Source organism: Diadema setosum, chromosome 17 (assembly GCF_964275005.1).
Source record: "Diadema setosum chromosome 17, eeDiaSeto1, whole genome shotgun sequence".
Taxonomy (NCBI): Eukaryota; Metazoa; Echinodermata; class Echinoidea; order Diadematoida; family Diadematidae; genus Diadema; species Diadema setosum.
The window spans coordinates 24,243,683-24,266,681 of record NC_092701.1 but is presented as its reverse complement, the minus strand read 5'-3'; the positions used below and the strand labels follow the sequence as shown (position 1 = coordinate 24,266,681).

The following is a 22,999-nucleotide window of genomic DNA, read 5'->3' as shown; positions in this document are numbered from 1 at the left end:
CCGCTCCCTGATTAAAACATGCCTCTCTTGCGGTCAGTTATCTCTCACTGCCCTACGAGTCTTACGCCAATCATCTGCGAAGCCGGCGTGATATCTCTCCTCGGTTGCACGGCCCATCTACCTCGGGGGGGGGGGGGGGGGGGGGGGGGGGGGCTTGCTCAACGAACTTGTCACGAACGATAACTATCTTAATTGTTTTAATTGGCGGTCGCGAGGGCACTTCCCGTATACTACGGAAAGTTCTCCAGCCGCCTTCAGTTGAACTCCAATAAAATTCCCCCCAGCTACAAGACTTTATCACGAAGTTGGCGTCTGCAGAGTTTCGATTTAAGTAGCGGTAATGTGTCTCAGAAGTAAAGAATTTAAGATGCGATAAAGTAAATCTAATCTGCAAACGAATGAAAAGAGGACACTGACACCAACACATTCTTCTTCCAGGAGGCAGGAGACTTGCCAAACACAACACAACACAAAACAAAACAAAACAAAAAAGAGAACACAAAACAAGACAAACTCCTACACCCATAACGACTGCATTCTACCTATTGTCTGCACGTCTGATTTGAGCAGTTCATTGTAAATCTTTTACGAGTGTAAATGATATAAAATAATCTCGTAAATGATAATTTTGTAAGTTCATACATTACGTGCTGACAAATCAAGTACGCTGCATATATCATAGTGTTTTATTACACTTTAAAGAATAATCATCTTCGGGGTTTATTTTGTGCTTGTGTGTGTGGGGAGTGTGTGTGTGTGTGTGTGGAAAAACCTCAAATAATGGGTATCGCCGTCGTGTACTGGTATTCACAACTTGACTGCGTCTGTGTCAACATAGATCATTGGCGTACAGCAGGAGAAAACAAACAAAAAGAAACTGCGGTGAAGAACATTCCCCCCTTTTCTCTCCTATCATACACAGTCAATACGTCATATCAATTAAATCGGAAATAACGCAAATAATTCAAAACAGTAGAGTGCCAACTAATAGAAGAACTTTAGAATTTTGTGGAGGTGGAATGTACTCTTATGTTATGGGATTACGCTTCCTCCGCAGACATACGTCGTAATCACTTTCTCGCAAACAATCTGCGCTGAGCCCGAATTGTTTTCATGGAGGAACATTTCTACCACTTCTATGCACTACGACTGAATGCTGCCATTTCCGTAATAAACGTACAATACCCCCCCCCCCCCCCACGGGCATGCTTTATAGACAATTACCTACACCACGTTCTCGTATTTCCCAGGCAAATACTGCCAAGATAAAATGCTGCTAATCCGAAATGACGTCTGGATCATTTTACTCATTAAACAGTCATGACTTCGCGCAATCTTCTCATTTGCTACATTATGCCAATTCATTTCAATTCACATCAAATTTACTTTCATTTTCGACAAAACATAATGACGTATACTTCACTCTCTTGTGTAACAAAAATGAACAGACTGTCGCTGAAAAGCACGTCTGCGGGATATCAGCAAAACTGAACGGAAAGCCCCTGTTCGGAAATGTTGTGTATGAATAAATGAATGATAAATAAAACATACAATAATAGCGAAACATTATGATGATGATACATTGTAATAAATCATCAAAGTGAACAAGATTTGCTATATCCTCAAGTTTTTTAGTCTTTCTTTTTTGTTTTCTATATTTTGGTTCTATGTTGATCTTGATACTCGGTTTCAATACTGGGACCTACGCTTTACAGGCTTGCTTTGAAGCAGGTTATATCATATTTCTTTATAATTCATACTTAGATTCCAGCTTTTATAGATTGACCACCATGTTCTATGTTTGAAATATTTTACTATGCATCCTTGCTGGATATCATGTATCATTGTATTTCGTTAAATTTGATGTATTTTTCATTGAGATAATAGAAAATGAAATTGAAATGAAATCTTAATGTAATATATGATGTTATACGCAAAAATTGAGGGACCCACACACTAGAAAGACAACGCTTGTAATATGTTGGCCCCTCTGAGGGGGAGAATCTACACAGAGAAACGGTTCGGAAGCTCTTAAAGAGGAAGTCCACCCCAAAAATAAATAAACTCTAAAAGAAAGAGAAAAAATCCCTGCAGAACGTTGCATGGTCAAGAAGTGTTTTCCGAAAAATTTTGAAATTTAAAAATGTCATATTTTTTTTTTATTTCTTATCCGATGTTGATCATTTTTGCACTGTTCCACAGGGAATATTTTTTTTTTCTTTTCTATGAAAGTGATATAATTTTGGAGTGGATTTATTATCTATAAAGACAGAGTAATAGACAGAAAAACAACAACAACAATAGAGAACAAGACTCTCGCGACAACAAGGATTGACATGACAAGATAAAAATAATGAGACAAGATTAATAGTGATAACAAGACAACGGAACAGATAAGAAAATACCAGAGAGACCTACGTAAGTATATCTAGAAATAATTATTGTGCAGCGTGAAAGGGGAAGAATAAAAAAAGAGTAATTATGGTAATGACTTGAAGAGACTGTAATCCTAACCCTAACCGTATCAAGGCATTGTTATATAGCAATGATAAGTGGCAATGCAGACGTGAATTCTCATCACGAAATATGAGCTTAATGTTTCGATATGTTGACTATGACACTTCTCAATATCTTCTCCTGTCGAGTCTTTTGAGATTTGAAACCGGTGACATCCTATTGCCACGTTTTTGTTTAACAAAGATAATTAGTATACTTCAGCAATCTTAACGTTATTCACAAGATAAATGTAATAATATTGTGCCTGCGACAATTTATTTGACGATCTGTAATGAGAGACCACTTAAATGTTGCCGGCAGCCGCAATACTTCTGATCATTTCCTTATTACAGCTTGTCTTACATTCCAAAGTGCTTTACAATGTCACAGATGCAAGAAGACAACCTACATCATATTCCAATAAATCATCCTATATACCCCTATATTTGAAATGGCACTAGAAATGAGGAACGCAGACAGAAAACTGGTTAGATCATTTGATCATTGGATAATCTGATAAAGCTTGAGAAAGATCGAAATAAAACGATTTCAGATAAGCGACTTCATCAGAATTTAGAATAGGAGATATTTACAAGTGTTCATAGAACTTAACCAAACCATGTCGAAAGACAGTATATTGCGCGAAAGCAAAAACAATAGCTAATTCGGGTGACCCTGTACAGGAGAGCTCCAAACTAGGCGAAGCAAGTGGTCTTCTGCTCAGAAAAAGTAAATTCTAGAAAAGCGTAGCTAAAATCGAACAAACAAAGTAGCCAACAAAGTGCTAGCTCTTAATATATATTCAATTTCCCAGACCACATAATCAACGATCTCTCAATTTCCTGGGATAAACTATATCTGCACAACCATTATTTATCCTTGATTCTTCCTGGATTGACAATCTCGGAACACTCCATTTAAACAGCAGTTACGAGAAATCTTATTCGTCAGTAAAGCCATCACACAGACAAAGGGAAAGCTGGCCTAGAGCTTGCGAGAAGGATAAAAAAATCAGAATAGAGCAACGTATTATAGAACACTACAGTACAGCTTAACTTAAACATAAAAGATTTGACAAAAATGGTACTTCATTAGCATCCTTGGTTGTTGTTGTTGTGTGTGTGTGTGTGTGTGTGTTTTGTCACTCCTACATCAAGGGTATTCACATGGACATTATCCCAGGTTAATTGACCCAACAAAATGTGATGTACACAAACTTTTAAACAAAAATTTCAAGATTTCGTTTTATAACACCCATTAATCATCCATCATATGGTTCAACTAATGATCAACCCGGCTTCCACTCCACGCAGTGGCTCAACTAACACCAGATCGTACTTTGCATGAACATGAATATGTGATACTAATATTACAAGAAATATGGATCTAAAGATTATGCTCAAAAATCCCAACAGACATTTTGAAAGTCAATCTATGTAGTGAAAGAAATGCAGTACCAAAATTTTCCAGAAATCAGCTGGAAAAGCACAGAGCACATTTTGGCTGTGTTTCTATATTAAAGCTACTTGGTTTTCAATCACAGTCAGAGCGAATAGTTGCCACCTTTTTAGCTGACAGTAAGCCTACATGGCAGAATATATGTTGCATGCCTTTCCAGAATCGTTCGGGAAGAGGTCGCTCAACTAACCCAGCGGCTCATCTAACACCTCTTCCCCCCCCCCCCCCCACACACATATCGATTTCTTTGGCATAGCTATACACGACGCTGCGGCCGTCAAAGAGTTACCCAGTGCAAACGACATTCTTGCGCCTATATGGGAATATATCTATGCTTCATGTGCACAATGAAGCCGCACGATCATGCGAAGCCGCACGATCACGCAACAACCTAGTTGACGGGCCGAATGTTAGTGTTGTTTCTCGCGACCGCTCAGGAGATGCAACGCTTTGATCCTCCTATCCCTAAACCGGAGAGTTTCATTTCATTTATTTCATTCATTTCATTTCATTTCATTTCATTTCATTTCATTTCATTAAATTCATTTCATTTAATTTCATTTCATCACTGCCACGGATAAAAATGCCCAATCAACAAAAGCTGTTTTTCAATGGGCCGTGAATCAATGTACATGAATAATGTTAACATGATAAGTTTGATGATTTAGATAAAATCAAACAAAACCATCAAAATTTGTTGCACTACATCAACACATTGAAAAGTTAACATAATGACTTTCGTAACAAAAATCTACAAAATTAATTACAGAGTGCACACAAATATAACAATTTTTTCTTCTGTTGGACCGATTCCAGGGCCCTATTTTATGAGGGATTATGATTGATTATATACAACGTTGTAGCAGGTTTCTGTACTGCAAGTCTATGGCAGCCTGTGTGGTAAGGAAATTTATAATCGACTGTATCCTTAAATAAAACGGGGCCTCAGATTCATTACTCTGCTGTCTTGTATTTCAATCTGATCCATCATTTAGCGAATTCTTGGCTCGCACCTTCTTTGACTGCGAATAGCTTCGGTGAAGCGTTCACTGTTCATTATTAGTTAATTGCTTCGTCGATTGCTCTGGGAACCGGTGCCGCGGCGCCATTTTTCTTTCACTTACGCCGAAACGATGAAAATGGCGTTGAGTTCACAAGTTACAAAGTATCAATGTTTCAGAGCCAGGCACAGAGCACTGGATATGAGGGGTGATGTCAAAATTCGTTTCGGAGTAACAGAAGACTGATAAAAAAGCAAAATTTCGTTAGATATTCCGACCGTTCGGCATTCGGAAGAGATATAATGTTTGTACAGCTTTAGTCTTCAAGATGGAAGCATGGTTTTGGGAGGTATAATAGCTGTTGAAGATCCGCGAAGAGTAGCATTTGAAAATTTGACTTCACATTGTTGTAGCAAGAAGTCCACTAAAGAGTATCTTGGCAACAAATTTACTGAGTTATATACTGTCTGTTCATTTATCGAGAGGAGTACCATGCAATTATCACTCTCACTCTCACTATGTACCGTATCACTCTCACTTCCCAGGCACGTACCTTGGGGGTTTCGTGTCCAGATGAACTGTACACGTGAGACTGGGCAGGGTATATCATTCCAAGTAGGATGGCGCAGTACTTACACACACAAAATCCAACGAATTATTCAATATTTTCCTCTAGCACCATAATTATCCTGACGTCCATGACAGCTCCAATGATATACACTTGCTTTAGTCGGCAGCAAAATACTAGTTAGTTGCATAAAGCTGAATTTTCACGTCACATTTCCTACTCCACACTCTGTCCACCTCCATCGTCACATCGTTAATAAGTGTCTGGCTTTATTCAGTCGATTTGTCTCGATTTACGACGTTAATTTTCACATTTCATCGTGGGGAGCGCACGGATTTATGAATTCTATAGGGGACAAACAATTATTAACGAATATTAGGCGCGGCCTTTTCGGGATGTGTGTCCCTGGAACTGTCGATATTCCCGCTGGAAGTTTGGGCTAGACTTACTATTTGGATGTCAACCCTGGGATGTCAAGTTCGTTGTTGAAATGTTCCTGATAGTATTATGGGTCTGTTCAGACAGGATCGTTCTGACATGATCTCTGGGCATTATTGGTGACGCGGCGGAGAGATTTGCCTCTTGGCGACTTAAATGTACATATCTTTGGTGAGCTCGACTACTTTTCTTCATACTTTAAATATTACCAGTTATTCCCGATTTATTTCCCAACTTCGACTTACTAATACGAAGAAGACTTTAGGGAGCATCAGAACCAAAACGCCAAATAAACCATCAAAAATGCCTTAACTCTCAGGAAAAGTACGTCCCAAAGTGACATATCGGTACAGTCCGCAGGGGCCGCGGAACGTTTTTAAGAGTGTGTGTGTGTGGGGGGGGGGGGGGGGGGTCAAGGTCAAGAACCTTCTCCTCACCCCCCCCCCCCCCCCCTCACCCCTCCCTCGCTTATACGGCAAGAATCTGAGGGCGGAATCTCTTCGGAAATTAAAATTCATGGGTTGTGATTTTTCCCCCCGATTTTTTTTTTCACATTTTTTTTTTTTTTTTGGGGGGGGGGGGGGGGGCGACCTAAATGTGTGTGTGTGGGGGGGGGGGGGAGGGGGCTGCAGCCCCCCCCCCCCCCCCCAGCGGCCCCCCGGTTCCGCGGCCCCTGGTCCGATACCAGCATATCGTCATAATATCACGGAGAGCCCACTTCCGCTGATCTTGCCGGTGTCAATGTCGTAATGATGGAGGCCTTCGAGTCCAGCACAGGTCAGCTCAACCCAAAGCTTGACATCGATATTTGTGAATAAACCTCTTTCAAAAGTGAACTCGGGCATTGAAAACAATGATTGGTGATTTCGAAGCCAGCGTCGGCGATATACTTCGAACAGGATTGATGACGCTGAAAACTCATAACTTCTGAAACTCATAACTTCCTGCTACGACCCGGGGCTACGACAAACATAGACAAAGTACACTGAACAAATGGAAACAGTGATAAATGAAACTCTGCTGTAATATATAAAATTCGCGAGAGGAAGCTGAATCTACTCATCAGATTCTCTGGCTTCCCTTAACCCTTTCTACGCCAATGAGTCAAATTTGAACAACTCTCACAAACAAACATATGGGCAGGTATACAATATAATGTGGCACTCTGAGGATTAATCCAAAAACGAACAAATCTGAAGGGTATGTTTTTCTGTCTTTCCTTTGCTGGATGTCATAACCAGCGACGAGGCAATGCACTCAGTCCTTCTTGTTGATGTCCACCGACCTCACAGAAGAGGCAAGTTGTTAGCTGGTGGTTTCGGTGGCCAGCCGCAGCTCGAAGTTGGACCGAGCGATTTGGCAGGATGGGAGAACATGGGATAGGATCCTAGAAGCCTCACCAAAACTTCACCCTTCAACCCTTAATACCCCAGCATACCCAGCACCGCATATCACCATCCGGAACGAAGTGACGCCGGGTATGCTTGAAGAGGGTGCGCAAGAGATTTGCATCCCAAGTCTCCCACCTGTTGCAGGAGAAAAGCTTAATACCAAGAATCATAATCAATGGATGAAGAGTTGTTCTCCAGACGAAAATACTGGACAGGCATGAGCTTTGACCCTTGGACAGAAGAACAGTAGCTGAGTATGTGAAATGTATATCACTGTGTTATACACAAGTATTGAAATATTGTCGTTTAATCACGACTTTATTCAATTTCAAGGCAACGTGAGTAGAATGTATACAAGAACCAGGTCAGCTCATGTTTCATTCAAAACGAATAGCAGGTTAAAACATAGGAGTTACAAAATAACTGTTGAAGGTTACATTACCACGATGTAAGTGGTACACTTCATACTTTATTACCAATTTCCTTCGGGTTTTTTTTTTAATTATGCTGAATAGCATCTTGGTCTCAACGTAAGCTCTGAATACTTCAAGTTAGTTATTTCTAATAAGATTGCCCCAATGTATCGGGTCAGAAGCAAATATTAACGCATACTTAATTCCATCAATTTAACTCATACTATTATGCTATAGAAGCTCAAAAAGTTGCTTACAAAGATGAAAGCTCCATTGAGCCTCTATGTCTTCTCACTCGTCGCATCTGTACTGTTCCTAACCCTACCTTCGGGTTGCTATTTTGCCGCATCTTGCCTCACTCCGGTGAAGGTTAAGCTGGATTTAATTCACGAAAATTAGATACAAGTGTGAAGTTTGTTGACCTATGGATAACCCAAGAGGCATTGCCCCTAAATTAATGATTTTGACCCCTCCGAAGAAGCAGAGCATTCTGCTTCCAATGTTTTGATTCCTGAATATTTTAACCGCACCTCAACTGAGTGTCGACTAACTTGCTAAATTTACCTTACGTGACAGAGAGTTCTGAGGACTATGCCTTATTCATTATGAGCGGGTGCAAAAACTCTTTCATCACCACACTTAACCGTGATTCAGAAATAGAACATTTGGCTTGCACATCGACGTCACGACTTCTGAAATAGCTCTGCAAATTTACCCTTTGTGCTACATTGCTATGCATTCATCTTACATTCTGTGAAACTGCAACCATGAATAGCAGACGCAAACGGAGCTTGCTCTTGATTGATTAAGGTTATTTTTTGTCGTTCCTATACACACCAAAATTCAATGAAAATATTGTAAACAGTGTAATTTGAAACCAAAATTTACATTTTGTCAATACCAAAAGCATCCCCCCCCCAAAAAAAAAATAAATAAATAAATAAATGTACAGTATTGCAACCAAAATTCTGTCATTATCGTTGCGTATCAGAGGTTTCAAATCTTCCAAAATATATTTGCCAATGGTTGACATAACTACTTTATTCCAGTCTTCTTGTATCTAAGTCCTATTTTTTGGCTGTTGTTGTTGGGTTTTGGGTCTTTTTTTGTTGTTGGTAGGAACATTGCTCTAACCAGACGGACACACCCTATGTAAAAAGTGATGAGTGACCTGCTTGTTTTTCCTTCGACTCAACTTTGCTATTACCCGTGAAATTGTTGACGTGTGTCTGAGCCACACTTCATCCACAGGGCTACGGCCTTAGAATGACCCTGGCTCACAAATAGAGCATCTTGTTTGTCAGTTTCATGAATCTTTAATAGCACTTCAAGCCACCTTACTTATAATAAGCCAGTTCGTAGTTCCACTTATGGTTCTACAGCAGAAAAATGTCATTTGTACCGATAGGCATGTTTGTTTTTAAATTCACCGAGATGAGCATCCTTGAATAATGATTATTCATGTAATCCTTATAAAGATAGTGCTCGCTAGGACAGCTTTCAGATAGCAACGACGGGGTTCATCAAAGACCAGTATATTATCAGAAAAAAAAAAGTTGTAAAGGTATCAAACATTGTTCAATGCATGATGCAATGGCTGGCTTCCCGAGTTCTTAATTGATGGGCACGCCAGTTAACCAGGTCATTGCAGGTTCATCTTATAAATTGATTTCATTTAAAAAAAAAAAATAGCACTTTAAGATTATGCATTATGTTGCTATGAAAACGAGTGGAGTGCCTAACTGGTGCATAGCGAACAGAAATGTTATTTTTCATCAAGGTGCACATGAAGTAATTAGCTGGCCCTTTGCAACGATCATCTTGCGTATACCACGAAGAGTTCTGAGAACTTGTAATACAGTATAAACTAGTTAAAGGTTGTTTCCATGCAATGTCTTTGTTAATCGTAAGTAACATGCAAGTTCTTTTTTTATCACAGGCAAATTGGGCACATGCGTTCCATTGTATTTTGTTTACGACAGCAGTACCCTATATAGCATTGACTGGCAACTTATGTCATCGACAGAATTTGGATGTGAACTTTTGGTGGGTGTATCAAAGTAATCTGAAGAAAAGTAGTAGAAACTTACTATAAAATATATGGCACGTATAAAGATGTTTATTTGGCCACATCAGTCATGTTGATGGCATCCTTGATCAACTCAAATCAACATGTATTTACATGGCAATGGCATACCTGCCAACATTTCAAGATGAAATATCTTACTCGTGGATTGCAAAATTCTTATTTTATATGCAAACTGAAGTTAAAAATCTTACTTTCGGTCAAATCTTCAGAAAATACACATGAAAGGTATATCTAAATATCTTTTAAAAATCTGATTTCTCTGACAGAAAATCTGACTTTGCTATTTTTTACGTAAAAAATCTTACTGAATCTGATAAAATCTTACTAGTTGGCAAGTATGCAATGGTCTTTAAAGCTAGTTTACTCTTGATTTTATAAATGTCTCTTTTGCCTTCATACTTAATACTGGCTCAGATATAGAGCTTTTCGCTTCTCACTGCATTCATTAATTCTGATTTAGCTCAGCAAGCAATAATACACTTCGTGTGAAATTGCTACATTCATCTTCCATATTAGAGAGCCCTAATACCTGTACAGAAGTATACTTGGAAGACCACTTCACTTGCTTACTCTCTGGACTTTCTTTTCTTCCACTTTTCTTTCTTTATGTGTGTTTGCTTTTTTTATTCCACGTTTTACAAATAAATCATAAACATAAAAAGACTTTGAATATGTGAATTGTCCAATACAACAAATAAGAGAACTGATACACGTGAAATATGAGGAATTTACACAGAAGCATTGTTTGTGGAGCGTAGATTCCAAGAAGCTGATTGAAAGTGAATTCTTTCATGGAATTAACAGTTGTAAAGAATTGCAAATTATGAAGTTGGAAAATACATACATCGAAGAATACAGATGAATTTAAAAGAGAAAGAGAGAGAGAGAGAGAGAGAGAGAAATGAATGTCCATTGCATTCAACTACAAAGATTGGCGATGTAACCCGAGCGAGGGGCGAGTCTGATACGATACGATGAAGAAAATGCAAAGTATTCACATAGAAAGCCAAGCAAGATAAGGAAAATCGCTCCAGATATGAATTTAGAAAAATTCATGTGGATTTATGCTTAAATTTGATTAAGATATGATGATTGACTTACTTCTCTGTCCAGATTATCTCCCCCCAAATGGCCCTTTTGGAGTTTATTGTTTTTTGGGCAGATACAGTCGGTATATATACGGGAGAGAGATGTAATGATTTTTTTTTTTTTGTCTCGTAATTGTAACAATGTACTTCAGTATTCTTGACGAACATCGATGACAACGCATGTAGCGTTCAGGAGGCTACCTTTTAACTTGTAGTTTACTTTGGCTGCATGGTAGCAAATAAGAAAATACGGTATGATTCTTAATTCTCTTTTTCTTTTAATTATGCACTGTCACTCGGGTAACTTCCTTTCCACATCAGCTTGCTTATGTGCTCCATGCATCTGTTATGTGTTGGTTGTTGGTACTGTGAGAACGTATATGGGGTATATTGTATGTTTTCCACATTACGCTCCTACCTATACCCGCATTCTGTTTTGTATATAAGAATTTGTGGTTTTTCCTTCTGTTTTGGATGGGAGAATCCAGAAGTGACCTCCAAGATGTTAGCAGTATTTATTCAAGTATATGAGTATTTATTCATTACTTTGGACTTAAAACGGGAATTCCAGACAATTTATATAATTTTACATCGCAGTAGTAAATAAATCGATTGTAATGCCGTGTATAGATTTGTCGAACTCATTGTGGTCCTTGAGCAGATAAACCAATACAAAACCCACATCAAATCATATTGAACAAGGATGATGACATAGGAGGTTCACATACTCCAAAAAGGTGTAATATAATTACAATTCCATTTGCTTTACAAGTTCACCTTTGTAATATCTATGCATGATTTCTTCTTCTGTTCTGCTTCCTTGAGTGCCAATCGTGCATTCTTATTTCAATGTATGTGATGAAGCCGCTGTGTGATCATCCTTGTTCATCGTGTATTGTTATGAACTTTGAAACTATTCTCAGTCTTCATCCCAATCACTATAAATTCTCAAACGCTGCACCGAGTATAACCAATTGCAAAATATTCAAATGCAAAAGTCTAAAAGTCATTTTGAGGTCCCCCTTTAATTCTGACGAGCTATCAACGCAATGAATGAATCAATATCCCCCTCCCCATTTATAGCACTGGACGACATTGATTTTCTGCTTCTCGTATCAATCCTCAAACTCACATGACTACACTTAAAATCGTTATATAATGAATCAGTGTTACAGAAATGAATGATGATATTCGACAAATGAAACTATAATTACGGCATCAATAACCCCACCTACCATCCTGAAATTTTCAACTTACTTGAGTAATCACACTAAAATCGTATACTGGTTTGCACTGGAATCGAGTCACGAATAAAAGCGCTCCCAGTGATTTTGATAAGTTTCAACTCTTCTTGGAGTATTCGAATTTCCAAAGGCTTAAAAAAAAATAGATTTCACTGAAACCTGGATTTCTGACACACCCAACAATTTGCATTCATTCTGCCAGACCATCTATTTACTGACACAAATAGGCCAGAAAAAATAAAAGGGCGACGGCTTAGGACTATATACGTCCCAAAGTTTATGGAATATTCTATTGATATGCATGATATATCTATCAGAAATGGGGATGTAGAATATCTCCTTATAGAAATGCATATTTCAAAACTTGAAAACATGATTGTGGGTGTAATCATTTATCTAAATTTATCTACGCCATGTATATCAAACGAAGACTGTTTGATCTTGGCATATTGTAATATTATACTGTTGTCGCATGTAATGAAAACAAGTAAGGGCAAGATTTGTAGATGCATTTTTGTCTTTTTCTTTGGTGCCCATTGGAAAAAAAAAAACCACAAAGCAAAACAAAACAAAAATCTTTAATTAAATCACTCTGGAATCTGCAATAACACTAATTATTATAATTTTTTTAACCAATTTACACATACATTATATGGCCTACAACTGGTATTGAGAAATCGGCCATTTCCGATCACTTTCCAATTTTCGAAAATTTGTCGACATGACAATTAACGTTTTCCCACGGTATGAACTCACAGATGAAACCATTTGCAGTTTGAAGGAAAATTCAACTGCTGTGGACTGGTCTTCCGTCTACATAAGCAAAGATATCTTTATGATAATCTTACGAATAAAAATGTTGAAGTCATTCACTAATGTTAGCATTCCTCAGACTAAACATACACACACAAAAAAATGTCTTATGGTTCCCAAAATCCCCATGCATTATTCAAACATTGTTAAGATGTGTATAATAAAGAGGAAAAAGACAGTGTGCAATGGAAATGTATATTGAACAAATCTTATACCTATTCAAAGAAAGAATATAATCATAAAAAATCTTAATGTCACTGAAATGTTGCTCACTGAAAAGAAAACAATTGACATTATGTAAAAATATGAATCATATTTGCGAAGTCAGAAATGATGTCATGAATAAGAATAAAAACAAACTTACAGTTACATCTCATTTGGAGTTAAGTATAAGAACATAAGTTATCCTAAGAAAATGGTTGAATCATTTGACTCCAACCTCCAAAAGACATTTTTATGAATTTCTTCAAAGTCCAAATCCCACTTCTGTTTTGTTAAAGCCAACCAACTCCAATAATAAGATCAATACTGTCGATAAACTGAAAGTGCATAAAAGCCTGGTTGTCATAACACAGACAATTATCTTTTAAAGAATATAATTGCCTAATTTACTGAGATCCTGCTCCATAATTTTACCTTGTTCTTAAGACCTGACCACGTCCTGGATGGCACGAATTATCGCCAGAGTCAGTTGGTGAATGATTACAGACCAATATCTTTTAAAAATGTATCATCTAAGGTATGATTATATTTATATAACTTTAAAGTAGGAGGTTCGAAGCAAATTAGTCGAGTACGATATTCCAATCTCCTTAAACATATTACAGTTTATGCAATTTGCGATGATAATTACGATATCTTTATTTCCATTCCATCCCTTCTAAACACATGCTATCCATTGGATTAAATCCAACACGATTGATCCTTTTTTTGCTTATCTTACATATCAATAAATTCCGCAACTCTTCTTTTATGGTGTCTTTTCTTCCGTTCGCAGGTGACAGTTGCCTTTTTCATTCTCATTCTAATCCTTACGTATTGCTGAATTTCTTAAACAGCGAACTGCAACTAGTGTCTTAATTTAAATAAAAAAGTAATTAAACTTTTTGAAGTATACACAATAAAGTCACTCCCAGGTCGAGTATTAGTGAATTGGTTAAACAAAAGAGATTCCACAAAACTCTTAGATACTTATATTGATACATAACATGTATATCAAGCATTGTTTGTTTGCTGTTGTGGTTTTTTTTGTTATCGTTATTTGACGATTATCTTATGTACATTTTACGTCCTTTATTACAACACTATATATGCCTTTACTTTTGTAACAATTTTGTATCATTTGTATATAGAAAATAACTGAAATTAAATGGTTAGGTGAATGAAAATATAGGGCGATATCGAAAATCGGTTCTTCGTACTCATATCAGACCATTCAAAAATTACTGTTTAGCATGCATAGATTCCCATTCGAGGAGGTAGGGGTTCAAAAGCAGAGTTTTGATGATTCAGAATAGGTATGTGATTGACACCAAGTGGATATGATAGCATGCAACATGATATGGATACTGTGATCCAACACTGTTGCTTGTCCTCATGACTTCCTAAGAGGGAAGGTTGTTTACGGTCTGTCTAGCTTTGCCTCTAAGCCACGGCGAGGCTAGACCCACCGTCGTGCGATCCGCTACGCACCCAACGATTCGCAATGAGTAGGTGATCGTGGAAGTTTCATTTATGTCTATCACAACCGTTGCCACTGTTGAAATCGTGGTCTGAATCGGACAGAAATCGTAGTAATCATCTTAGAGCCTTAATAGGATGAGATCTTCTCAGATCTTGAGATCACTCTTGGCAATCGCGTTGAGCGTAGCAAAGAATTGGTTCAAAATGGTCTGCGATCAACGCAATTGCCACGTTTGACCTCAAGATCTGATGCGATCACCACGATTACTTCACGATTCAGATCACAATTCTAATCGTGGTGCAAATTAAGCAAAATCACATGGTCAGCAATGTTGGCCCAATCGTGGCGTGCGTATAGCGGATCGCACGATAGCGTGAACGAGCCATAAACATGGCAATCTCAGAGTGTAACTTTGAGTTGATTCGAACTCAAAGACATTTTATAATTAAGGTTCAGCCACACACGCAGGCACACACACACACACACACACACACACACACACACACACACACACACACACAATGATCCAAGAAGGCTGATCGATATGATATACCTACATGTATATAGGAAGATGAGGTTCATTTCCAGGACAACATTGAGAAGGGAAAAACTTGATCTTATCCCCCGGTAACGTGTCGTTGATGTATCCTAAAGACTTTCCCTATTGCATGCAGAATGTTTTACATGAAGTATCTATTGTCTGATATCAATGTGTCACTGAAATGTCGGAAATTTTTCTATGCAATCACAATTGCACCACACACAATCTATTCACCGCCTTCATATCGTACTCTCGTATGAATTTCGGCATGATGAAAACATAAGATATCAAACGAAACTTTGCTATCAGCGAGAGGTTCGCTTATATTTTGGATCTTTATGTTAGCAATCGCTGACATTGCCGCCATCTCCACATAGTATCTGTTCCGAATGAACACTTATAAGTATTAGGGTCTTTCACCAATTTCAAATTATATATAAATAGATAAATAATATATATATATATATATATATATATATATATATATATATATATATATATATATATATATATACATATACATATATATAGTGCGAGAGATCGTTCCTGCCCGAAACGTACGCGGTGCCTCATTGTGGGTAGCATAATAGTGAATGAAATCATGACCGAAAGCTCAATCACAAGGGAAACAAAGAGAGCAACGTCCGCCTCAAATCTGATTTCTTTCACTATACACACACACACACACACACACACACACACACACACATATATATATATATATATATATATAACCATATTATATATATATATATATATGTGACCCACATGATTGTGAACATGAGCGACATTTATATCGTACGATTTTCAATGATAAGTGTACACTGATATCAATTCCACTCTTCAATTTATTCATGCGTTTGCTTATAAGGTGACAGAGGATAGAATTCATGAACATGCGACTAGATGTCTACGATTGTAAATCTAACCATGCCCGCAAGGCCAAACGCTTGCAATTAAATCGATGTAAGTTTTAAAGTGTTCATTTTGTCTTTTAACAAATTTGTGCAGAGGTTTTTTTTTTTTTTTTGGTACGCTTGATGAATTACGCCAGAAGAAACTTGTGTTTCGACGATGATAATTACATTTCGTGGTTTGTCCGTATGAAATTTTCATCAGCGTCTATAGAATCGCAATTTATTCACTGTAAGTTGAGCGGACAACATCAGTCTTAAGTACCCAGGGTGCTGCTCTGTCTCATGCTTTTGTTTTCTTTTTGTGGGTGTTTTATTTTTTTCTTGGCTTAAGAAAAATATCCCTCAAAAGCAAAATAGCATACTGAACATGCCTCGCTGTTATACTAGTATTCAATTTATGTAACAAATGGCAATGTAGTTAACTATGGCAATAATCATTTTCTTGCATCTTTAACGAATCGCAACTGTTCGTGTTTTTGAAAACCGATACATTCTCTCCGACACCAACTAAATTTAAATTCTCGGAAGAAGTTCCCAAGGTGCCTGGGATGACGATGAGACCAATCTTCTCGCGTTCTTGCTGTTTATCGATGAAAGTTGAAATTCCCATTTGCCATTATTTGTCATCAAAATAAAGCATTTACCTGGTCCTGATAAATACTGTTATAACCGTGTGTGTAAGAGCGTGTAGATGTCTGCTGCATGGCTCTATTTCAGGGGAATTCAATTACATATATATATTTTCCCCCAAGCTCATAGACAATTCTTTTATACATGATATATCGACCCCTCGTTAATCTTGATATTGAATATCAAATATCACAACTTCTATATGTGACAAAATAAACAACAATTTCCAATAACGCAGGATTCAACTCCGGAAAATAGTCTTAGAATTGCACACATCCCTGTTCTGATTGCACATTGCAGCAAACCTTATGATATTAGTGTCAGTATTGGTAGTAAGAATGTCAGGTGCGTATTCGGGTTTGCCTCCTACACAATTTCCATTAGGATTTTGGTGAAATTCTCTCAAAAGACATTTTCATCAAGCGGGGCGCCAGTGTTTCTATTACATTAGGTCAAATGCTTTTGTGGCTGAAACTGACATACCTTTTAAAGTTTCATGTCACGATTACCATAGAAATGAAGTTTTAATGACATTTTCTCCACAGGGATGTTCTTCTTGATGAGAAACGGACAGTGGCAGTGATGCCAATTTCGACATCTGCTTTAAAAGCCTATTCAAATTGCTCGCTAACTGTGAAAAATGCAAAGTCGAACATCGAAGGGAGATTTAGCGTCGCCTTTTTGCAGAGATCAGAACTCTCGTGTTTTCATTTAAGAGTATATCATGGCACTAAAAGGATGTGTCCACCTTTTTCCCGAGAATAGGTATGGGGTGCGAATCGACAATGGTTTATGATTGAAGGCAAGCGAGTGGCGTATCTTTTAAATGAGAGTAGCCTGATATCAACCAGTATAAACAAACGTGTAGTGTATACAAGTATACACTACACGTGTATTGTAGTGTACACTACACTATACGTGTAGTGTATACAAGTATATACAAACGTGTAGTGTATTGTCGTATCTAATGTACTGATTGGATCAATCTCTGGATAACACTGATAATGAGATGAATCTCACGTTTTCTGGTGCGTACAGTAAAATGAAGCACAACAAAGACAATGTGTCCACTGATGTAGACAAGTTTTACTGAAATAGAATACAACACAATATTTTAGATACTGCAGATATTATATTCTATTTGAGATTCTGACATAATATTAAGAAGGGAACCACTGAAAGGTAGGAAAGCCATGGTTGCTTTTTTATTTTGGTTTTTACTTCTGGTTGCATTTCCCAAACATATTGAATTGTTTCGCGCTTATACACGAAGCAATTCCGGAAAAAAAGTAATTAAAATAAAGTAATACAAGAATTTTGGCTAGACTTCGGAACAAAATAACGCAAAAGAAAACAAAGCACAAGATTTTTTTTTGACCGAATAAAGGAAAAAATTTACCCACTATAGAAACAACCCATATCCTTTCTAATGCTGTATTCTTTTCTTATTGAAATAGTACGTGCACATGTCCTTTGTTCATTAACGAGTGCCGGTCAAAAAAAAACCAAAACAACAACAACAACAACAAAACACTCACACACACGAACGAAAAAAACTGGAACCTCGTGATGGAGGAACCGTCTATAGCCGGTGCTTTGGCCGATTTAAAAACTTCACAAACACCGACAAAAGCAGACAGACTGGTGTGAAATATGTACGTATATATATATATATATATAATATATATATATACATACACAGTGAATGAAATTAGACTTGAGGCGGACGTTGCTCTCGAGAGCAACGTCCGCCTCAGTATGTACACATGTCCTTTGTTCATTAACGAATGCCGGTCGAAAAACAGAAACACACACACACACAAAAAAACAACAACAAACAACCCAAAACAAAAACTGGAACCTCGTGATGGAAGAGCCGTCTATAGCCAGAGCTTTGGCCGATTTATAAACTTCACAAACACTGACAAAAGCAGACAGTCTGGCGTAAAATATGTACATCTATATCATATAGTGAAAGAAATTAGACTTGAGGCGGACGTTGCACTCGAGAACAACGTCCGCCTCAATATGTACACATGTCCTTTGTTCATTAACGAGTGCCGGTCGAAAAACACAAATACACAGACACACAGACACACACACACACACACACACACACACAAACAAAAAAACTGGAACGTCGTGATGGAGGAGCCATCTATAGCCGGTGCTTTGGCCGATTTAAAACTTCACAAACACTGACAAAAGCAGACAGTCTGGCGTGAAATATGTACGTCTATATATATATTTATATATATAGTGAACGAAATTAGACTTGAGGCGGACGTTGCTCTCGAGAGCAATGTCCACCTCAAGTCTAATCTCTTTCACTATATAATTACGCTACCCACAATGAGGCACCGCGTACTTTTTGGAAGGGAACTATCTCTCTAACTAAAGTGTGTATGTATGTATATGTAATACATACATCACGTATATACGTAATTATATCGCTCAACTTAGTAAAATAACTCACAGCAGAACTTCCTCTGTATCATTTCTTATTATTGAAGTTAAGTTATTAGTTAATCCAATGGAGAGAATCATTGAATAGGGAGGACTTATTGGTCGAAGGAGAATGCACTCCTGGGCCTTGGGGTGAAGTATCAATTTTACACATTTAAACAAATCAAAATCAAATAAATCACCTGTGGATACAAAGGGGATTCAGGGGTTACCGGAGCAGCACACCAATGATTGCGTTTAAATAATGGAAAAAAATACAAAAGACGGGTAATCGAAATTGCCAAATGAAATTCAGTACATGAATTTTTTTTCAGAAAATGATAAGGTGGTAGATCCCCCCCCCCCCCCACCCGCCCTCATTTCTATCGAACTGTTGACAAATGCATGGTTGAGGGAGATTGGGAGAAACATTGGTTTTTTTACTTTTCACGGAGAACAAATGAACACATCGTAAGATATACGGATGCTTTTTACCAAATTACTATACTTATGATGCTGATAGGTTGTTGTATGTATTGATGTATGCGTTTTTATCGGGCACATACCAGCTGAAGAACAGCCATTGGCTGAAGCAGGTCTTGTGTGAATATGAAATAAACTGAATCTGAAAATGTTAGTTACGAGTCGTTTCAACAGAATTTTGACATGACCACGATGACACAGACAGAAATACAATATCATGCCCTATCATTCATTCCTATTACTTAAAAAGAGAAGACAAACGAGGTATATTACAAAATTATTCTATTTAGTTTATCATTTTTACTATCATCATATCGATGGTTTATTGATGTAGAGAAACATAAAATCTCATAAACGTTTACTTTACCATTATTGACGAAGGAGAGAGAAAAAAACAGTTTTGATCGTTGAATTTTAAATTCACTTTCTTGAGATATAAGGGCATGTGAATTATTTACCATTTGCAGATGAAACATAAACACAGCTTCAAAATAGTTCTCAAATGTGAGTTAGGGATAGAAACTACCAATGTAAAAATGTTAATCCTTATAATCTATGTTAATTATTGAAAAAATATACAAAATGTGAACAATAGTTATAAAAATATTTTTTCGGAACTTAACAGTCTACAGTTATGATTTAGTAAGAAAAATAGTGATATCTCCTTGTATTGTAGGTTTTATTACGAAATATTTATATGGTAGGATGTGTTGTGATACAGCTGACATACACATATGCATCAATGCGATAACTCAAAAATGTTTAAATCACCGCTCCCAATGGTAAACAATACCTGTAAACGGAGTGTTGGTATTGATTATTCTATATCGCTCCTTTTCATAGCTGTTTTTACCTTTATCTTCTTACTCATTTATGTGATAAGCTCTCAGTGTCGATACAAATGAAGGTAAAAGCAAGCTAAAAGATCTCTGTCAGTAATGATATTTTGAAATGCAAGTGTACAATATCTTAGAAAAATGACAAGATCCTAACATCGTCGTTGAACAATAATTAGATGATGACATACTGACATACATATGTTTAAATATTTGAAGATTCTATTCTCTCGTGTGATACTTAATATGTCCCAGTCAACTAATAACATTATGAGTAGACAATATGACAACTTGAGAAAAAAACCGCCAGGGAACTCGAGGTGTATTACATTTTAATGTAATTATGATTTTATAATATTTAATGTTAACAACCTTATCTAAGAGGTCATTAATTACTGATAAACGGAACTTCGAATAGTCCCAGTTTCCGTGACCCGATTTAGTTTACTTTTTTGTTTTCATGGCCAAGGTTATAATGAGAGACGCAAATAACGAAAATGCGAAAGCTTTCGTATTCTCGAATATTCTGAGATTCTGATAGATTATGAACATGAACTCGTTAGAAATATTAAATACTAAAAAAAAAAAAACACTATTTATTTTTATTTTCGTTTTCATTTTAGACATCTATTTCCCCCCCAATGTCAGGATTTTGTACCTTTGTCAGGGTGAAGTGCATGGTAAACGACATGATTTATGTAAATAAAACCAAACAACGTCGATACCGTTTTCGCATTCCAATTGATAAAAAAGATAAAATTGTATCTTCCTGGCCTTTGGGACAGCTGTTTGAAATCCATATAAAGGAAGTGCTTTCAATTTGTACTCTCTTTCGTTAACCGTCTTAAACTTGACATTATGACAAAGGACGTTGAACTCATTCGTAATTTTCATCAGGAAAAGGAAATCACGTAGGCCTACACTTTCTTCATCTTGAGTTTTGTCAGACGAATATCATAGTAGAAATTTTGTCAAAATCAGATCTAAGATAAGAAATCAAAGGAATTTCAAAGCTCTTCATGTTTTTCACACAACAGTGTTACAACTAGCCATGCAAGTTTCTTTCTAAGGGAGTATACTCCGCGCCCACATTTTGTTTGAACTGCAATGAAATCAAAGAATAGAATTTCCCTGTTATTTTTTTTCAACTGGTGTATGATGCATCAATCATAATATCAAGAAAAGGAAAATAATGAGTGAATATCAGTTAATCTCGGATGACATATCTTTCCGACAGGTGTTTTTTTTTTATCGCTCTTCTGTTTTTCATTTTGTTCAAAAAGACTGGACAACTGGAAGAAAACTGAAGTCGAGATTCAGCTAGACAGTGATTTCTCGTGAACTTGGGCTTGGTGCACATTTCGCTTTTAATACCGCAATATTTAGAGGGGGATATTCAAATAACAAATAATATTTTTAACAATCCAGATGGTTCCTTTTCCAGTGTATGCGACGTTTCTTCTATACACTGCCCTTTTGGTAAAGGAGAACAAGTGGCAAGTCTCTTAAATGAGCTAAGATGTATATCTATTCTTTTTTTTTTTTTTACATTTCCATCATTGCAAAGTTATGACTTCTTGACCCATATTTAGGTCATTTAGCCATTTTTTGTTTTCGTTTTGTTTTTGTTTTTTGTTTATTTATCCATTTATTTATTTATTTATTTATTTATTTATTTATTTATTTATTTATTTATTCATTCATTCATTCCTGTTTTATTCTCATTTCCAAACATTTATACATACATGGGTAATACAAACGTCAAAATGGTGGTCTATTCTCGTTATATAGACGAATATAGTACTTGGCATCCAATAAAGATTTGCGTATTGCATCCAATCTAAAAACGTAAAAAGTACGATTGTCTTATTTGTTTTTCTGAACTTTTACAATGGGAAAGTTGGTACACCCATGATATGTCATCTTATATTTTAATGAAGCACTGAATAATCTTATCGCAAATCAAATAATGGTTGATAAGTGTTTTTTTCTTCAGGAAAACGCATGCATTGACAACTATTGCAATTGAAAATGACAAGAACAGAACAACAAGCGTACCAGAAATCAATAATCTGTCACCCTTTACCTGTACTTGACGAGGTAAATGAGTTTTTATGTTATTCTAAACTGTGAAATTACTATAATGAACCTGATGTTGCGAGAACATGTTGTAAAAGGGAAGATTAACAATTTACCTCAACGTCTGCTTACCTAGGAGTAAGAGTTTGATGGTCTTGGTCGCCTCAAGACGACCAATGGTCAACATCTTCTCAATGTCCTTGTGTCGTTTCAACGCCTGTCTGGTAGAGACCACTGCACTTCCGCTCGGCGACACACGCATGCTTGCTGACGAGCCCATTTCCCGCCAAGAACGCCTGTACGGAGTACACCGGTGAGAGATCGTTTGGGCACCGCGGTCGATTCCTGTAAGAAATCCTATCGATTACTGCTTGTCGCCTGCTCA

The 22,999-nt window shown here is 37.0% G+C and overlaps 1 protein-coding gene across 1 annotated transcript in view; it reads right to left on the bottom strand.

Moving 5' to 3' along the window:
• Positions 1-22,894, bottom strand: part of LOC140241004 (guanine nucleotide-binding protein G(i) subunit alpha-like) — a 44,100-nt gene extending 21,206 nt beyond the window's left edge. The window contains exon 1 of the mRNA XM_072320780.1: positions 22,747-22,894. Coding sequence (XP_072176881.1) covers positions 22,747-22,894 — 148 coding nt within the window. The remainder of the gene's footprint in view (positions 1-22,746) is intronic.
• Positions 22,895-22,999: the final 105 nt, after the last annotated feature.